The sequence below is a fragment of the Bos grunniens genome, chromosome 11 (assembly GCF_055505025.1).
Source record: "Bos grunniens cultivar Pamir isolate PY7600 chromosome 11, Bosgru_T2T1.0, whole genome shotgun sequence".
Taxonomy (NCBI): Eukaryota; Metazoa; Chordata; class Mammalia; order Artiodactyla; family Bovidae; genus Bos; species Bos grunniens.
This window is the reverse complement of record NC_141175.1, coordinates 79455478-79473581: the sequence shown is the minus strand read 5'-3', so window position 1 is coordinate 79473581 and position 18104 is coordinate 79455478. Positions and strand designations below refer to the sequence as shown.

Sequence of the window (18104 nt, the reverse complement as noted above, 5' to 3'; positions counted from 1 at the left end):
TTTAGAAAGCTATGAATATACACAAAGAAAAATCACACATTATTTCACTCTCTGTGGATAACATTTTATTTTTTAAAAATTGGGTCATAATATACCTATTCCTTTGTCATTTCATTTTCTTTCCATTTTTAATACCATATTTTGTATATCTTTCCATGCCATTAAGTATAATTCTACAAGTTTTTTTTTTTTTTTTACAATGGCATGGTATCTAATGATTTGAATATGCTACAACTTATTTAAATAGTTTGCTATTATTGGACAATTAGTTTCTAATTTTATACTCTTCAAAATGTTGTAATAATGATCCTTGTATTTAAATCTTCTTGCACATGTGTGATTTGGGATAAATTCCCAGAAATGGAATTGCTACGTCAAAGGATATAATGGCAAACCGCCCTACAAATTTTGTGCCAATTTGCACTTCATTAGCAGTGTATAAGGGGGTCTATTTCTCCTCTGCTCTTGGATAATATCATTTAAGATGATATGTCTTTGGAATTTTCATTCAAGGTGGCCTTGGAGCAAATACGTTGATTGCTTTGCCTTCTCAAGGTCCCAATTAAATAATAGAAAAGTAAAATGATGGGAGATACAATTTTATAACAATAAGTGAGAGAAAGATGCCATCAACAAACTATTTCAGTGAATTTCTGGGAAAAGAAAGGAGAAGGCAGGTGGCAACCATGGGATGGCATAGAGATATAAAGGAGCCACAGCTCAGAACATGTGTGGAAGGGTACCAGAGCCCCGCCTAGAGCTAGCTGTTCTGCAGAACCCTCAGGGAGCTCAGGCATGGAGACTCAGTCACCCCAGAGGCAGAAGTGAGATGTGCAGCTGAAAGCAAGTGACTGTTTGAAGGTCTATATGTGAAATATGCCAAATAATAGGAATTTCATGGAGAAAATGAAGAAGTCAATAGCAAAGGACACATAGAAGAACCTATCCCACAAATTCAATAAATCCAAAGAACAAGCACAATGAATCAAAAAAAAAAAAAAAAAAAAGATACCTTGCACATATCATGGAATTTCAGAACTCTGAGGATAGAAAAGAGATCCTAAAACTTCCACAATGCAGACTACTAACCACACGGTACTAATCTTGGCGTGAGATCCTGAAACTTCCAGAGAGTGAAGACAAAACAATGTCACCTACTAAACAAAAGCAACCAGGCTGATATTAGAGTTCACTGGCAATATCAATGTTAGAAAAAAAGTTCTGATAATGATTTTTTTTTTTTTACCTAGAACTCTATATCTAACCTCTAAACTATCAATCATGTGTGAACACAGGCATGCAAGGTCTTAGAAAGATGGCTTTCTATGCATTCTTAATCAATATATCAATCAGAATGTACTTTACTGGCAAAAACAAGGAAATAACTCAGAACGAGGAAGATGATGGATTCCAGCAACAGTGACTGCATGCAGTAGAGCGGTGAAAATGATCATGGTACTACAACTGTGCAGGAGACCAGAGAGCAGTCAGCCCAGATTAGGGAGAAATGGACAGTGAAGGTCACCAGAAGTGCAGACCCTTAAAAAAGGGAACCCAGGGGAAACTTAAGGATCTGAGAAAGGCAATTGGTAGAGTGGGAAAAAAAAAAAAAGCAATCCATTTGAATTTGATGCCAGGTATATTCTTCATTCGGAGAAGACAATGGCACCCCACTCCAGTATTCTTGCCTGAAAAATCCCATGGATGGAGGAACCTGGTAGGCTGCAGTCCATGGGGTCGCTGAGAGTCGGACACGACTGAGCGACTTCACTTTCACTTTTCACTTTCATGTACTGGAGAAGGAAATGGCAACCCACTCCAGTGTTCTTGCCTGGAGAATCCAAGGGACAGAGGAGCCTGGTAGGAGGCCGTCTATGGTGTTGCACAGGGTCGGACACGACTGAAGCGACTTAGCAGCAGTAGCAGAGCCTATTATGTTGGAGAAGGAAATGGCAACCCACTCCAGTATTCTTGCCTGGAGAATCCCAAGGATGGGGGAACCTGGTGGGCTGCCAGATGTCTATGGGGTCGCACAGAGTCGGACACTACTGAAGCGACTTAGCAGCAGCAGCAGCATAGTCTTCATTGAGTGACATATGGGGTGTCACATTGGACTCATAGAAAAGAAAGTATATGTGATATCATTTACAAAGTTATAATTTTACATAAATACTATTACTTCATTTTCAAGTGTTGAAACCAACATATACACAAAACATGGAACTCAACTACAGTTAGAAAAGAAAATCAGTATTGTTAACATTGATGTGTGCATACTTAGTGACTCAGTCGTGTCCAGCTCTTTGTGACTCTATGGACTGCAGCCCACGTGGCTTCTCTGTCCATGGGATTTTCCAGGCAAGAATACTGGAGTAGATTGCCATTTGCTCCTCCAGGGATCGAAGCCGTGTCTCTTGTGTTGGCTTCTTTCCCACTGAGCCACCTGGGACGCCTGTCCACACTGATAGTCGAACAGTAAACATGTGAAGGATAGGGGTGGGGCTGGAAGGATTCATGGTCTCCAGTTAGAATGTGGAAGGTCAAGGGACATGGTCTATAGTTGATGAAACGAGAAATTGACATTTAGATTGCTTTTTTGCAGTTGTAGAGAAGAATAGAGAAGGAATTGAGAATTGCAGTGTGTAATTATTTTGTAGAGGGAGGAAAGTGAAGTGAGGTGGTGAGTAAACTAAATCCTCATCTATCACAGCAGCAAGGCAAGAGCGAATGTCTAAAATAAGAAATACGGAAATTGAGGTATAAACATATTATTTAAGGACACTGTAGTGAGGGCTAGAAAAACCCAAATAGAAATTATTAAAATTGGCTCCCTCTGGGGAGTATGGGGCAAGAGACTGCTGCCTCTTATTGTAAGTTCACATGTAGCTTTGATTTTTAAAAACTGAACACATCATGGTACTTAATTTTGTTTATATTTTAATAAACAAATAGCTCAAGAATACATAGCCCCAAAGAAACTTTGACTAATTTGATAGGCAAAAGAAAAAAAATTTTACCCTTAGTTAAATTTGCATTACTTTGCTTATTTGAACCAAGTGTTTTCAAAGTAGCTTATAAATCTTAGCTTTCATGCCTCTGTGATTTTTATAAAACCCTTCTTTTCCTCATCAGGCATGGTTCCAACTATATGACGCAAGTGAAGTCGCTCAGTCGTATCCGATTCTTTGCGACCCCATGGACTGTAGGCCACCAGGCTTCTCCGTCAATGGGATTTTCCAGGCAAGAGTACTGGAGTGGGTTGCAATTTCCTTCTCCAGGGGATCTTCCTGACCTCGGGATTGAACCCAGATCTCCCACATTGTCGGCAGGCACACACTTTACCCTCTAAGCCACCAGGGAAGTCACTTAATGATGCTATAATGCAAAGCAGTGGCAAATAGGACTTGTTATACAGAAAGTCTCAATACAGCAATATTTCTAGGAGGGCATTTACTCCCTGAAACTGGGCATCCTGCCCTGTGTTTGTGTTTTATAGTCCAAACCTCCTAGTGGTTTTGCTGTGGGATTGGTGTTCCTTCAACTATGAACTCCAAGAGCAATGAAAAAGCTTTACTTTCATTATTCTTGTTCCCAAGAAGCAACTCTGCCTTCATGCACACAGCATGGGCTCCATGAACAGCTCACAATGTGTTCTTTCTCCAAGATCTCCTTGAGTCCTTTACCTTTGATTGGGCCCAAGGTAACAGGAGCATTGGATAGGGAGTTGGAGAGCCCTGCCTTAATGCAGGCTCCCCTTCTTCAAGCTATGAGGATGTGGGCAAGCCACTGAAATCCCTGAATCTGTTTTCTTATTCCTGAAATGGTTAAGATAAGACTCTCTCTCATCCAGATAACATTTGTGAAGTGCTCAGTAAAGGGTGTTTATTAGACTTGTGATTATTAGCATGAATAAAAGAGTCTCTCTTTTTGAGACCCTCAAAGTGTTAAATAACAGTTATAATGTCTTAGGTTTTGAAGGGAGTCAGGAACTGAACACCTTTGTGAGCCATTGGTGAAGGTCCTACTAAGTTGTGATATTATAGAGACAGAAAGGTTCCTGGTCTGGAGATAAATTTTCTGGTTGCACAATCTTGAGCTCCTTACTGGGACTTGGCTCTGTTCTATGTGGATCCGTTGAATTCCAGGTGGAGTCTCTACTGATTCCCTGCCATGTGCCCGGTCCTGGATCAAGAACTGTGGACCCCTCCTCCCCCTAAAAGGGACATGTGACTCTTCCCCAGAGGGTCTCAAAGTCTAGGCAAGCAATAACCCTAACGACTTGACAGCTGACATTGAGAGGATTCTAGCAGTGTGTCAGGCCCAGCTCCAAGTGCTTTACCCTCTCATTTGATCCTCACAACACTCCGAAACAGGTCGCACTGACATTCTAAATGTGTAGGTGAAGAAATTGAAGCAGGGGCCACACAGCTTGTGACAGGCAGAGCTGGGGTTAGGCCAACTTCAGAGCCTTGACACTCATTCACTGTGATTGGCTTAGTGTGAAAATCAGGAAACATGGAATAAAACACATGGATACAAGTATATGCAGTGAGAGAGAGCATTGTAAAGCAAAATGCAAAGTGCAGATGGGTGGTGAGTATTTTTCACTTCAAAATACTGGGGGTAAGTGGTTGCATTTTCTACTGTTTGCATTCAGCATCTGCTCATGGTTTACACATACACTGTCATCCCTGAAAGAAGAGAGGAAGATGACACCCTGACCTGGCGATACTTTGTAAGCCATCGCACCCCCTTGGCATTAGATTTGGCATTTTGGGATGTTTTTTCAGCTCAGGAAAGCATCTATATACACAGACTTATTTGTTTTTAGCCACCTCTGTCATCAGAGGGAGCCAGCTCTCTGGGTCTATTTCTGAGCCTGTTGAAAAGAGGAAGCAGGTGCTAGCTGAGTTGACTCCGTTTTTGTGGCTGGTGGGGAGCTGGAATCTGTAACAGGCCTCCAGTTCAGCCAAGAGGGCTTCCACACGGAGATGCTGGCTGCTGTTCTGTTGGTATCTAGGACCTGGTTACGGCGGATGGGCAAGCAATGTGTCAGCCAGTTTTGAGGGGCGTTTATATAAGATGTGTCTGGGAACGGAAGCAAGCTACTCTCCGGGGGACTGGAGGTTAGAAATGGGTAGTGAAAAAAGGTGTTGACTTAAATATTGTGACAAGTTCACACAAGGACACGGTTTTTTTCAGTTGGAGTAAAATTGCTTTACAATGCGGTGTTAGTTTCTGCTGTACAAATTGTGAATCAGCCATGTGTATACATATATCCTCTCCTCCTTAAGCCTCCCTCCTATCCCCCATCTCTCCCCTCTAAACCATCACAGAGCACTGAGCTGCGCTCCTGTGCTATATAGTCGCTTCCTGCTAGCTAGCTATTTCACACATGGCGGTATATATATATATCAATGCTACTCTCTCAACTGGTCCCACCCTCCCCTTGCCCCACTGTGTCCACAGGTCCGTACTCTAGGTCTGCATCTCTATTCCTGCCCTGCAAACAGGTTAGGAACATGATTTTAAAAGTCAAATGGTTCAAAAGACCATAGAGTAAGGAATAATGCTCCTTTTCTGATTTCTGGCCCCTCAATACTATGGTTTCTATCCCTGTTGATTAAGACTCTTTCTAGAGAGAATCTCTGCCTAACGAGTATGAGTGTGTGTGTGTTTGTATACCCATATGATCACCCATTTTATTCACATGATAGCCTGGCATAATATACCCATTACACTATATTTTTTCCCACTTACTATAACCCAGAGAAAGTTTCATATAGGTCAATACATTTAGATCTTTTCCTTCTTTTTATAGGGCTTGCATAGTCACCTACTGAATGATTTCCCATGATTTATTCAAGTGTCTCCTGATCATGGATATTTAGGTCCTTGAGGTCATTAAAAGCCATTCTAGAACATTTGGCCTATTTTTTTGTTTTGTTTTGTTTTGCATATGAGGAAATTGAGATCCACACACAGAAAGGCAGGTTTAAATAATTCAGCAGAGAACCTACATTTTGGATGTTTTTCTTGCTTTTACTGTATTTTGATCACAGAAAGACAAGAGAAGGTGGCTGTGAGTGTTTTGCACACGTGGGTGGGTGTGTGAATATATGCCTACACAGGTAGGTGTACATTATGTTGGGTGACAGATGTGTTCTTGAAAAACTCTGAATGAACCCTTTTATTTTTAAAAATGGAATATGAAATTTTAAATGCCCTGAGGGTGGGAAGATGATTTATTATTTAAAGAAAAATTGTAGAGCAATCCTTATGTGAAATGATGTCTTCTTTTTTTCCTTTTTTGAAAACGACTTTATTGAGGTATAATTTACATGCAAGAAAACGCATCCATTTTAAGTGTGTGGCTTGATGTGGTTTAACAAATGTATGCATTCATGTCACCACCACCTAATCAACATACAGAAAAGTTTCATCTTCCCCAAAAGTTCTTCTGTGCCTCTTTTTAAAAAAATTGAATATTTACTTTACCATTGTAAAATACAAAACTCAAAATCATTCAGTCATCCTCTATGCCTCATTGAATCCAGTTCTCATTTCCACCGCCAGGAGATCACTGACAGTCTTTTTGTCATGATAGATTCGTTTTGCCTATTCTAGAACATTATGTAAATTGAATCATATAGTATGTGCTCTTTTGTATTTGGCTTCTTTCCCGTAGCATTCGGTTTGTTGTGTGTACCAGGAGTTCATGCTTCACTGCTGAGTAAAAGTCTATCATATGGATGCGGCCTGGTTTACTTATTCATTGATCTGTTCTTGGACATTTGGGTTGTTTCCAGCATTTGATTCTTATGAATGAGGCCACTAGGAACATTCGTGTACAGGTTGATGGCTTCCCAATGCAGAAGACATCAGTTCAATCCATGGGTTGGGAAGATTCCCTGGAGTGGGGAATATTGGAGTGGGAAATGGCCACCCACTCCAGTATTCTTGCCTGGAAAATTCCATGGGCAGCAGAGTCTGGCAGGCTACAGTCCATGGGGTCACAAAGGGTCAGACATGACAGAGCACGCATGTACATGGTTATGTGATGGCTTCCCAAGTAAATAATCTCCATAATTCAGTTGTACAGATCCTCTTTTCATCCACTGCGCCAACATTTATAAATATTATTAAATCCCTCCAGTGGGCTGGACAGGCAGAATTTTGCCCTGCAGGATATACACGAAAGTCTGCATAATATCTTTGCACTTCCACGGAAGGTGTTTGAGATAGAAGCCATCCTCTTTTCCCCTTATTTCATGAATGTAAGTACTGTTGGAAGCCTGTGAACCGAGTGGAACTCTTAAAAATATTTAATTACATGTGTAACCTCTGCTTTTTAACCAGCCGGTGCTCTCTACCCATCAAGCTAGCAGCAAACTCCTCTAATGAAGAGTCTTTAGTTTAATTGGCTGCTAACTCCAAAATCAGCACCCAGCAGCTGCTTGAGAGCAGCCATTGCGGTCTCCACGTTTACTGCCTTCCAGAAGCAGTGGTTAGCAGGCAGGCCACTTGCTGCGTGAAGATCTCCTGCTAGGTCTGGCTTGCCTCTTCCATGCCCAGTGCCTCTGGGGATGGTAGTGTGCCCAGGGGGTCTCCGGGGAGAAGAGCCAGCAGTAAAGAGAATGCAGGCCTTGGGAAGTGGGTCCTCTGCCTCAGAAAGAAACCCTGAGTCTTCTCCCTCCTTCTTCCTCCCACTTCCTCCTCCCTCACTCCCCACCCTCCTTCAGGAAATACAAGAAACAGTCTATTATCTAGGACTTAATTGGTGTAACAGGGGCGGTGCAGCCTCCTTCTCCTTCCTGGAGTCATCTTTTTCTGACCCACTCTCTCCCTTTTGCTTCTTTCCAGGCCCTAGTGCCTAACAACAGATGGAAAAGGAAATGAAACTCAGATGGGGCCTCTGTGACCCTTGTGGGCTGCTCTGAGGAGAGGTTTGCCTCGAGGTCTTCAGTGAAAGTGGAGCCTATGGTTAGGAGGAAGTTTGACTATGAATTTTTTACCTCCTTTGTCTCAAGCCCCACTGCCCCCAAACGTAGGCATGCACAGTGCACGCAGCAGTGACAGCTAAAGCGGCTGCGTGGGTGGGGTGCTAGCCCAGTGGTCAGAGTTCTTGCTGGACAGGTGTGGTGTGGTGGGAGGAATAGAGGTTGCTGAGAGTCGGGAGCTGAGGGGGCAGGTTCTGACTCTGCCGCTCATCCCTGACTGTTCAGCTCCAGAGGACTGGTCCCCAGAGACCACTGTGTGAACACTGCCCCTGCAGCTGTGTGTGCTCTCACTAGCCTGATTATCTTCCTTAACTTCAGTTTTCTCATCCTTACAATGTTGCTAATAATACTTGTTACCTTACAGGTTAATTGTGAGGGATCAATGAATAATGCTTGTGAAGGACTTTGTGAAGGGTCAGGCACCATCCAAAAGAGTACCTGCAGGTCTTTTTGCTTTTCAGAGATGGCTTTTTGCTGGTTTCGATGGTTTGAGCTCTTTTGCTGTTGCTTTGTACCGAATTTGCAGGAATGGAGATCTTGTTTATGCCCAGACCTTCCCCAAGTCAGGGAAGCAGAGGATAGACGAGGTATTCAGGTCAGTTGTACCTGAGAAGGACACCCACAGAGGACAGCCAGAGGCTGCCCATTCTGGGCTGGATGGGGCTTGAGATGGAACCCTATCAAAGTCATCTCTCCTGTGTGCTCAAGGCAGCAGCACTGTGTGGGAATCCCACTGAAAGTTTTCTGAACCCAAGTTTTTCCATCTGAAAAGTGGGGAATATGTGTGGGAGATTGTCGTTGTTGTTTAGTTGCTCAATTGTGTCTGACTCTTTGCAACTCCGTGGACTGTAGCACCCAGGCTCCTCTATCCATGGGATTCTTCAGGCAAGAATACTGGAGTGGGTTGCCATTCCCTTCTCCAGGGGATCTTCCTGACCCAGGGCTCAAGCCTGGGCCTCCTGCATTGCAGGCAGATTCTTTACCATCTGAGCCACTAGGGAAGCCCTCACAAGAGATTAGGTGAACTAATTCAGGTAAAAAACTCAATACAGTGTCCCAGGCCTAGTAGAGACAATATGTGGTCATCCTCCACTTCTTATCTCAGTCACCTCATGACCCTCTGATGAACAGGGGCTATAGCCAGTTTTTGCCCCTGGGTTTCCTGCTAGGGGAGGGTGCAACATTCTCACCTTGGTTCTACGTCTGATAACTCAAAGCACTGTAAAATCATCAGATGTACTGGAATACATAAAATAACATCAACTTTGGGCAAGAAAATGCTTTGTAGCGGGGGTGGGGGGTGGACAGAGATTTTGATATGGTGGAAAGAACATCACATCGGATTAAGTAGCAAATTTAAATACTTGACTTTTGAATAACAACTGTCATCGGGCTCAGTCACTAAGCTGTGTCTGACTGTTTTGTGACCCCCATGGACTCTAGCCCACCAGGCTCCTCTGTCCATGGAATTTCCAAGGCAAGAATAGTGGAGTGGGTTGCCATTTCCTCCTCCAGGGGATCTTCCTGACCTAGGGATCAAACCCGAGTCTCCTGCATCTCTTGCATTGGTAGCTAGATTCTTTACCACTGAGCCACCTGGGAAGCCTTTAATAACAATAGCAGCAACAATTACTGAGTGTTCTGGGCCAGGCACCCTGCTGTGCACTGTACATAGGTTTTGCATTTTATGTCAGGACAGCCCGTCACAGGACCTGTTATTGCTCCATATCACTGAGGAGCGCTCTGAAGCTTAGAGGAGCTAGTTTCTTGCTTCAGGCCGGAGAGCCAGCAAATTCACTCTTAACCACTATATACTGAGTAGCTCCTAAGTGCCAAGGGCTTTGTATGTGCGTCTTGTGGAATTTTCACAGCAACCTGTTTCACAGATGAAGAGATAGAGGTTGAGGTTCGAAGAGAATACATAATTGACTGACCTGTAAGTGACAAAACTGGGATTCAGTCCTGATCTGACTCTAAAGGTTGTGTTTATCTCCCCCTCAGTTCTACTGCTTTGCTTCTGGCCTCAGCTGAAGGTTGAAACAGAATCATAGTCAAAAACGGAGATAGTATCAGGGAAAGTGTATCAAATAAAAGCATGAGATTCAAGGCGATTTGACAAATGGGGTTGCCTCTGGAGAACTGGGAGGAACCTGAAGCCTGTGAGAAGGAACTACGAGAAGGGGATGGTTGGGCGGCGGGAGGAGGCCTGCTTTTATGTAGTGCCAGTTGCCTGGTGGTGATGCTGGCTTTCAGGTTGCAGGGGTTTTGCAGGGCTGGGCACCTACATTGCTTCATTATCCGCACCACGTAATTGTGAGCAGAATTTGTGATTAAGCTAATTTGGCCATGAAGTTGCAACGCATTCCACCCCTTTTTATACCAGATAACCCTTCCAGTCATCCACGTCGAAGTCACACCACTCTGGATGGATTCTCAGAGCCTCCTCACTCAGCTTGCTTGGGGCTCAGCCAGCACTCCGCGGCCATCTGCCCAGGCTGCAAAGCTCTTTGTTGCTCTTGGCATGTTTAATAGCTTAATTTCTATTTTTCTGTTTAGAAATGCAGTTCATCGGCATTGAAGCAGCAGTGGGTGCTAAAATGGTTTCTGATTGCTATCTTGAATGTTAATATCCTAATACATTTTATCATCAATGACCTGTTCCCCCTTGACACAAGCTCTCGCTCCCCTTTTGCAAAGATAGGCATGCAGCCTGCCTTCCGATAGGCCACGCGGCCCATCTCATTCCTTTGCTGTCTCCCTCCCTGCTTTTCTCAGATACCATTGTACTTTGCCAATGAAATCCACAGTCGTGGGAAATCTTTGACTTGGAGGATATGAGAAAGTGTTTCATTTTGCCGGCAGGGTTTAATAGGAATGATCTAATCTCTAAGAGGCATACATTATTTAAATTCCATGCTTTTGGACAAGGGGGCCCCTGAGACTTTTGAACTGTGGCAGGGACGGGATTTTGGTTGGATTCTGTTCAGTGGAGTCGACTGATGGTTTTCCTGTTTGTAACTCGCTGCAGGGGCCAGGTTATGCTTGTGGCAGGGGACAGTACTAGTGGTAAGAACGCTGGAGAACATTTTCTTTATCCAAAAACCTGAAATCATGGGCTCTTGGGGCAGAAGGGGTGCAGAGAGTCATCTCCTGGCATCATCAGTGTGGTATTTGGCTCCCATTTGGACCCCGAACTCAAGATCTCAAGCTCAGTGAGTGGCCCCTGTGGAGCTACCTGAGAGCTTTCTGCCTCCCTCCCTCCCTGCCCTGAGAATGTGCCTAAAAGAGCACAGGGGCCTCATCTGGGGCAGGGAGGGGCATCAAAGACCCCTGTGGGTGGAACTGAAATTCTGAGGGAAACTGTCAGCCCTCTCAACCACTGAAAGGCTGAGTCAGGAAAGAAAGTGGGGTTCACACATGGCTCAGGGAATGTGGATTAGGAGTGGAGCAAGATGTTGGGGGCAGGGACCCAAACAGCATTAGTTCACCATGAGTTTTTACCTCATAGAGAGTCTCCGGTGCTCCGGGTATAGCTACCTCTTCTTCCCCTCGTGCCTCTTTGGAATATCATTTTAGTACAAATGACCTACCTTCCTTCCTGCCTAAGGAAGGGGCTTGAAGGAGTCAATAATCCCAGAATAGGCTCTGGGACACAGAGCCTTTCCCCACTTCTGCAGAGGTTTATTGGGTGTGTCTCCTGACCAGCAGACAGTAAGGTAAACACTGGGGGTGCAAATAGGATTGTCATAGTCTCTGTCAGGCTGACGATAGAGACATACTGACAATGTATTATAGCTTGATAGGGGCCGTGATTGAGATCTGTGTGTGTACTATGAGAACACAAGTGAGGAGTAATTCATTCTGACTTGGGAATATCTGGAAAAGCTTCAGAAAGGAGGCAATAACTGATCTTGACCTTGGAGGAGGAGGAGGTGTTCACCAGGCTGACCCTTCCTAAGTAGTACTTGCTAAATATGTGCCTGCTCTTTGCTGGACCATGGACAAAAAAGGGAGGGGCTAGTAGTTCCTTCCCTCAAGAGACTCACAGCTTGTTGAGGAGTCCAGCCTGGCACGACTGAGCCAACTGGAACTCTGCACAGGCAGATGGAAGGCGGGGGTGGCTACCAGGGTTACTTGGTGATCCAGGGTTTCCGGAGTCGCTACTCTCATGGAGAACACACTCTCTGTAAGGACAGCTCAGACCTCGGAAGGATATTGACTTCAAGAGGCCCAGCTCCTCTGACCTTGCTCATCAGCCTGCTTCTGTATAGACGTAGCTTGCTGGATTGGGAGGTGGGGAGCGAGGGTATGAGGGTGGGTGGAGAAGGTTGGTGGTGAGAATTTAGTAGGATTGGCTTTTTCCCAACCCTGGTAGAGGCTGGGGTTTGCCAAACACAGGTGCCAGCACACCCTTGAGCATGGGGTCCTTCAGTCCTGCACGAGCACCACTCACATGCCCAGCCTTTGCCTATGATGTTGCCTTCATCTGGAATGCCTTCCCTTTCTTGCCCAGGCTGCTCTTTTATACTGATTTCAGGTTCACCAGAATACTTTATATCAGTTAATTTCTGTTCCTCATCATTAAGCTGGGTTTGGCATTGTTCTCTGTTGTTTGTTTGTTTTTTAACTTCCCAATGAGATTATAAACACCTTGAGAGTGGGAATAATGTCTTTTGCTTTTTTTTTTAATCTCCCATGAGCAATTTGTGTCATATAAAGGATAGGGGCTTCTGGAGACAGTCTTGGCATTGAATCTCAGCATTGCCATTTACCCTGGAATGGTGAAGTCAGTTTCCTTACCTGTGAAATGAGATAACACAGTTTGTTAACCTTGATTTTGTCAGCATTTGGGCTGGATAATCCTTTGTTGTGGGGGCTGTCCTGTCTGCTGCAGGATGTTTAGTAGCATCCCTGGCCTCCACCTGCTAGATGCCAGTAGCACCACTCCCTCTTCAGTCACGACAATCAAAAACGTCTCCAGATATTTTTGTGTCCCCCCCATAAGTGTTCCTTGTGTCAGGTGTCCCCGTGCAATTCCTGGTGTCACGTTTTGCTTGTGCAGCAAAACTGCTTCCAGGTGGGGACCCATGGGATGGCGCTGCCTGTTGGGGATGTAGCAAACCTCATCATTAGTGCATCTGGAACATAGTAGACATTCCATAAATGCTGATTCTCCCTCATGCCTAATTCACCCAGCACTCTCCATGTTGTAGGTTGATGGATTGAATGGAGCTGTGACTCTAGGTTTTAGCAGTTTGGGTTGGAAGTGTCATGAACTCTCAGGTTGCCCCCATGATGCACTAACAGAGTTACTGTCATTTTCTTAATTGCAGATTGATCTGGAGCCAGAAGGAAGAGTGTATGTGATCATTGATCTCTCGGGGTCGTCAGGTGAAGGTAGGAGAGTGTGACCTCTTGTCATTGTTCTCGTCCATTGACCCTTTTGTCTTTTGGTCTCTTCCTTCCATCTTTGGCTGGGACCTATTACAGCGACATGTAATTAATTGGCACCGTTTAAAGGAAAAGGTTATTTTGAAGATGTTTACGCCTATGTACCAAAAGAGACCAGCCATGCCACCTGTTAGCTCTGGTGGAGCTGAGGGAAGATTTTCGTCTTACAGAGTCAGACCAGTAAAGCAGGCATTCCCAGGCGCAGATGCCCAGGCAGGCTTTGGAGGGGTGGCTGCCTCTCCTGGGAAGCTTGCATGGGGTTTGTGTGTGTGCAGTGGGATGGAAGTAAAACCAGTTGGTCTAAGGGTAGTCAGAAATGAAATAAATGAGGTATCAAATTTCAGATTCCTATTTCTTTAGAGCTTTAATAGAAATGTTACTTCTGTAAAGAGGGATAAATGAGGAGTTTGGGATAAACATATGCACTTGAGAACAGGGAGGTGGTGGCAGACTTGGGCTCTAAGGAGGTTGGGAATTAGGACTGAAACTTAGTTATAGGGACCATCTTTCCTCTCCTCTTCTCTATGAGGGCTGGGGACAGAACGGTTGGCTCTAATGTCACTGCAGAAAGATGGGATGAGCAAGGCAGGTTCCTCTTGGCAATGAGAAAAGATGGGGATTAGAGGCTGTGGTTCAATGGGAAAGGCACAGCTCCTGCTGGAAGACTTGGGCCTTTTACAGCATCTCCCTGGAATACTGGGGATTATAAGCCAAAGCCACAACCCCAAAATTTTAGGGAAAAAGCTCTAGTTTAAGATTCTGTAATGGAGGGGGGATTATGCAAGGAAATTCAAAGGAGCTGGTCAAAAGATGCACTTGACAGGTGTGCCTGGTGATTTTTATTTGACTGTTAACACCTGATTTCAACAGGTGTTCAGAATAATTCAGTAATTGTGCGTATATGGAGCTCATAATAGAAGTCAGTCCTCTTACAATAGATTTCAATTATTTGGCATAGGTTTAAAACTTTAAACATTCTTCCAAAATTGGTCTCTTTATTTTCTGCTCTTTATTGCAATTATATTTTGGCATTTCCAACTTTCCTTCTCTACTCTCAGCTCTGAACAGCCCAGAATAGAAAACTATTGTAGAAGATTTGAAGATTTAACAATATTTAGTATGAAATATTCAAGATGTGCAAAAAAATAATAAAATGGGATTAAGAAATAAAGCACCCAGTAAGGTAAAGCCTTGTGTTATTTAAACATAATGACTGATCCCAAATTTACCATACTTCACAGTATTACAGTGGTCTCCTGGTTGGAAATATGGGTGAAACATTTGATGGGAAAAATCAATCCCCCTTTTCCCTTACATAATTCTACATGCAACAGGATAATTAATTAAATATGTACTTCCTGTGCGAATATGCTGGGCAATCAGTGGGAGGCTTGGTTATTTTTCCTTTGAAAAAATTAATGACTTGCAAATTATAGAAGATGTCCTTTATTTTACATTAGCGGGAAAGGATATGGACAAGTGAATGAATAAATAAATCAGAGGCAATTGGTTTTTTTCTTCTTGCTTCTACAGCTTATTGCATGTGAATGACCAAAGCAGTTTTCACTGGACTGAATTCTTAGTCTATTTTTTTTTTTATCTCTTTCATCTAAAGAAAACAGGGTTTACTTTGGAAATGCTGACACATGCCAGACTCAGTAAAGTGCTAGCATGTGTTGCTCTGAAGAAAAGGAGAAGTTTTCTCCTCTTTTTTCTTGCTGTTCCTGGATTTGGAATTCTTTCTCTGGATAGTGGGAGAGACTTCCAGCAATCTCTTCCTAGAAGCTGATCTTGGTGCGTTCCGTTTGTGTTCTGCGCGTCTGTTCTCCCAGTCCTGGTCTGGGATGTTGAGGACTCGTGGTCCAAAGGTAGTTTCGTTTTTGGAAAGGTTGGGAGGGTGAGAAGAGGAACGGAGAATAAGTAGCCCCAGCGTTTGCTACCTTGATTGCATGGTAAGCGTCCAGGGAAAAACAGGTTTGTCACACCCAGACTGTGGACATTCATTGATTCTTATTTAAGTCCTTCTCTTTAGTGAAATTCCTGACTCTGTATTCTGAGAAAAGGTGAAAAAGAGAGCTGCAATGAGGCACAGCTGACATTTTCACTGCTCTATTATTCTGCCATCAAGCATCCCTTCAGCTTGCCTATTTCAAGTGCTCCAGTCAGTCCCATCAATGGAAAAAAAGATATTCATAGCAATCGCACAAACTTTACACCACATGCAAATAGCAAAGAGCTCAGGGAAAGATGTGGGGGTGAGGCTGTGTGAATACACCCCCTTCTTCTGGGATGTGCCAAAGGATTCTTTTTTCTTGCTAACACACTGTGGAAAGCCTGGACATTTACGTCTGCTAGAGCTGGAATTAATGTGATTTCTAACTGTCTAATAAAATTCCATTGCTTGCATGTCCTGTGTAGTTCATCATAATGGGATTTGACTGGTATGAGCTTTAGCTAAACCAGGCGACCTAACCTCAGACGTATGGGGTCGGGCTGGATAACAGTTAAGGTCATTTCTGGTCATGCAGTTTTGATCTTTGGTATAATTTGAATAGACATCTATCAGAGCTCAAGCTGAAAGCTGGCTAATATCTATAACCAGTAGAAGGGGTTGACAGGTACTGTGCCAAGGACTTTACCTACATTATCCCATGCAGTAAACGTTCTCAGAATGTTTTCTGTGTTGCTCTAGACTTGGGTGCCTCTTGTGCATTAGTTGCTCAGTCGTGTCCAACTCTTTGCAACCTCATGGACTGTAGCCCATCAGGTTCCTCTGTCCATGGGACTCTCCGGGCAGGAATACTGGAGTGGGTTGCCATTACTTCCTCTAGGAGATCTTCCCGACCCAGGGATCCAACCCACGTCTTCTGTGTCTCCTGTATTGCAGGCAGATTCTTTACCCACTGGATCATTGGAGAAGCACCGGGTGCCTCTTAGTGTTTGCTTTTATCATAGGTAATGACCATGACGGAGAAGGCGATGGCACCCCACTCCAGTACTCTTGCCTGGAAAATCCCATGGACGGAGGAGCCTGATAGGCTGCGGTCCATGGGGTCGCACAGAGTCAGACACGACTGAAGCGACTTAGCAGCAGCAGCAGCAGCAATGATCATGGGGCTTCCTGGTAAATACAGCACTACGGACTCACCAGATACTTAAATCAGAGCATAATAAGCCTAGGCAACAGAAGCATAAAAAACAATGTATGTAATTCTCGATTGTGCAAATAATTATTTCCTGTTGTAGACATTAGTTAATATTTTTCCCTTTGTTGTGATGTGATTTGTATATTATTTCTATTCTTTATAGTAATATGATAATGAGCCATTATTTGCAGACTCCCAGAGGAGGGGCAATCAGGGTCTGCCCTAGAGATTTCTAGGCTCTTCTTCTCCCACCTTCCATCCAGGTGTCATGTTCACCCAGGAGAGTTTTTCAGAGTTTAGACAATAATATAAAGGACAGGAAGTGGATCTCAGTGGTATGTTTGGGTCCCCAAACTGTTTCTCCAATAAAATGCTGAAGATAAAAGCAATTGGAAAGATTTTTGCAACACATTTGTCATAAATACTGCAGTTAGATCAGGTTGGGAAATTAATACAAATTGTGGAAGTAGAAGATGAAGAGGTGGGTGAAAAAGCAAGCCCTGTCTTCTTTTTTCTGTTGCCACAGGCTTCAGAAAGCAGTCAGTCTCCTCTCTGGGAGAGGAGAGGAGAGAGTAAAAAGAGAGAGCCTTAGAAAGACATCAGTCAGTGGACCGGTGGACTGCACTGACTGATGGAGTCCTAACTCCTAGCTCCAGTGTTTCCTAGCTTAGAACTTCAGATTTCTCAGCCATCAATGAGGCTAATAGAATGTATAGTAGGTTTTGATACTGTGATAGGACTGCTTTAAGGACAGAGTACTCACATGAAGGGGCTGCTCGATAATACCTTCAAGGCCCTGGAGACCTGAAGGCAGAGAGGTGAGCAACACTCTAACCCAGTGCTCCGGAAGGAGCAGCAGGCAAGGTATCCAGGGAAACAGTTTGAGGGCAAGTTTCTGACTCTGGGGCATGGCATAAGCAAAAGGTCCAAGAATACAGCAAGGTGCCAAAGAGGAAATTCATAGAATAATATCTGTGTCTTTCAGGGGCTATGAGATTGCTTTTTGCAGAGTTTGGACTTTCCCATAGTTTTGTCCCATTTTCTTTCTCTTTCGTCACCACCCTTTGCCCACTGAAGTATTCCCCAGAAGAACATTCATTAGCTTGTCTGTGTCTTGTCTCCCTTAATGCTAAAAATGTCTGTTTTCCTAAGCCTGGGCTTGTACCTTCTCTGCTCAGTGCAGACAGAACATGTGGTCCCCACACTCTCATCAGCCCTGGGTAAAAAGCCTGCATATATTCGAAGATGGTGATTAAATCTCTCTTCTTCAGGTTGAATCAATCAAATTCCTTAACCTTTCTGAATAGAGAGTTTAGAAATCTTATCTCATCTTTGCAGCTCTCTTCTAGACTTTTTTCAAGTTGCACAGACTGGTAGACATGATCAAACATGCTTTGCTTCTTTCTAAGATGATAATGTGTGTAGAGCAAGTACACACATCTCCTGGCGGGAGATGGTGACATTGAGAGGTCAAGTGCCCAAGGCCGAACAGTTGATCACAAGGCCC

General features: G+C 43.9%; 1 protein-coding gene across 8 annotated transcripts in view; it reads left to right on the top strand.

The window, feature by feature from the left end:
• Positions 1 to 18104, top strand: part of PRKCE (protein kinase C epsilon) — a 547240-nt gene that overhangs the window by 202549 nt on the left and 326587 nt on the right. For all 8 annotated transcript variants that reach the window (XR_015137027.1, XM_086327131.1, XM_086327130.1 and 5 more), the window contains one exon: positions 13334 to 13397. Coding sequence is in view for 7 of the 8 variants with exons in the window: in XM_086327131.1 (XP_086183257.1) it covers positions 13334 to 13397 (64 nt within the window). In the remaining variant the exon portion in view is untranslated. The remainder of the gene's footprint in view (positions 1 to 13333; positions 13398 to 18104) is intronic.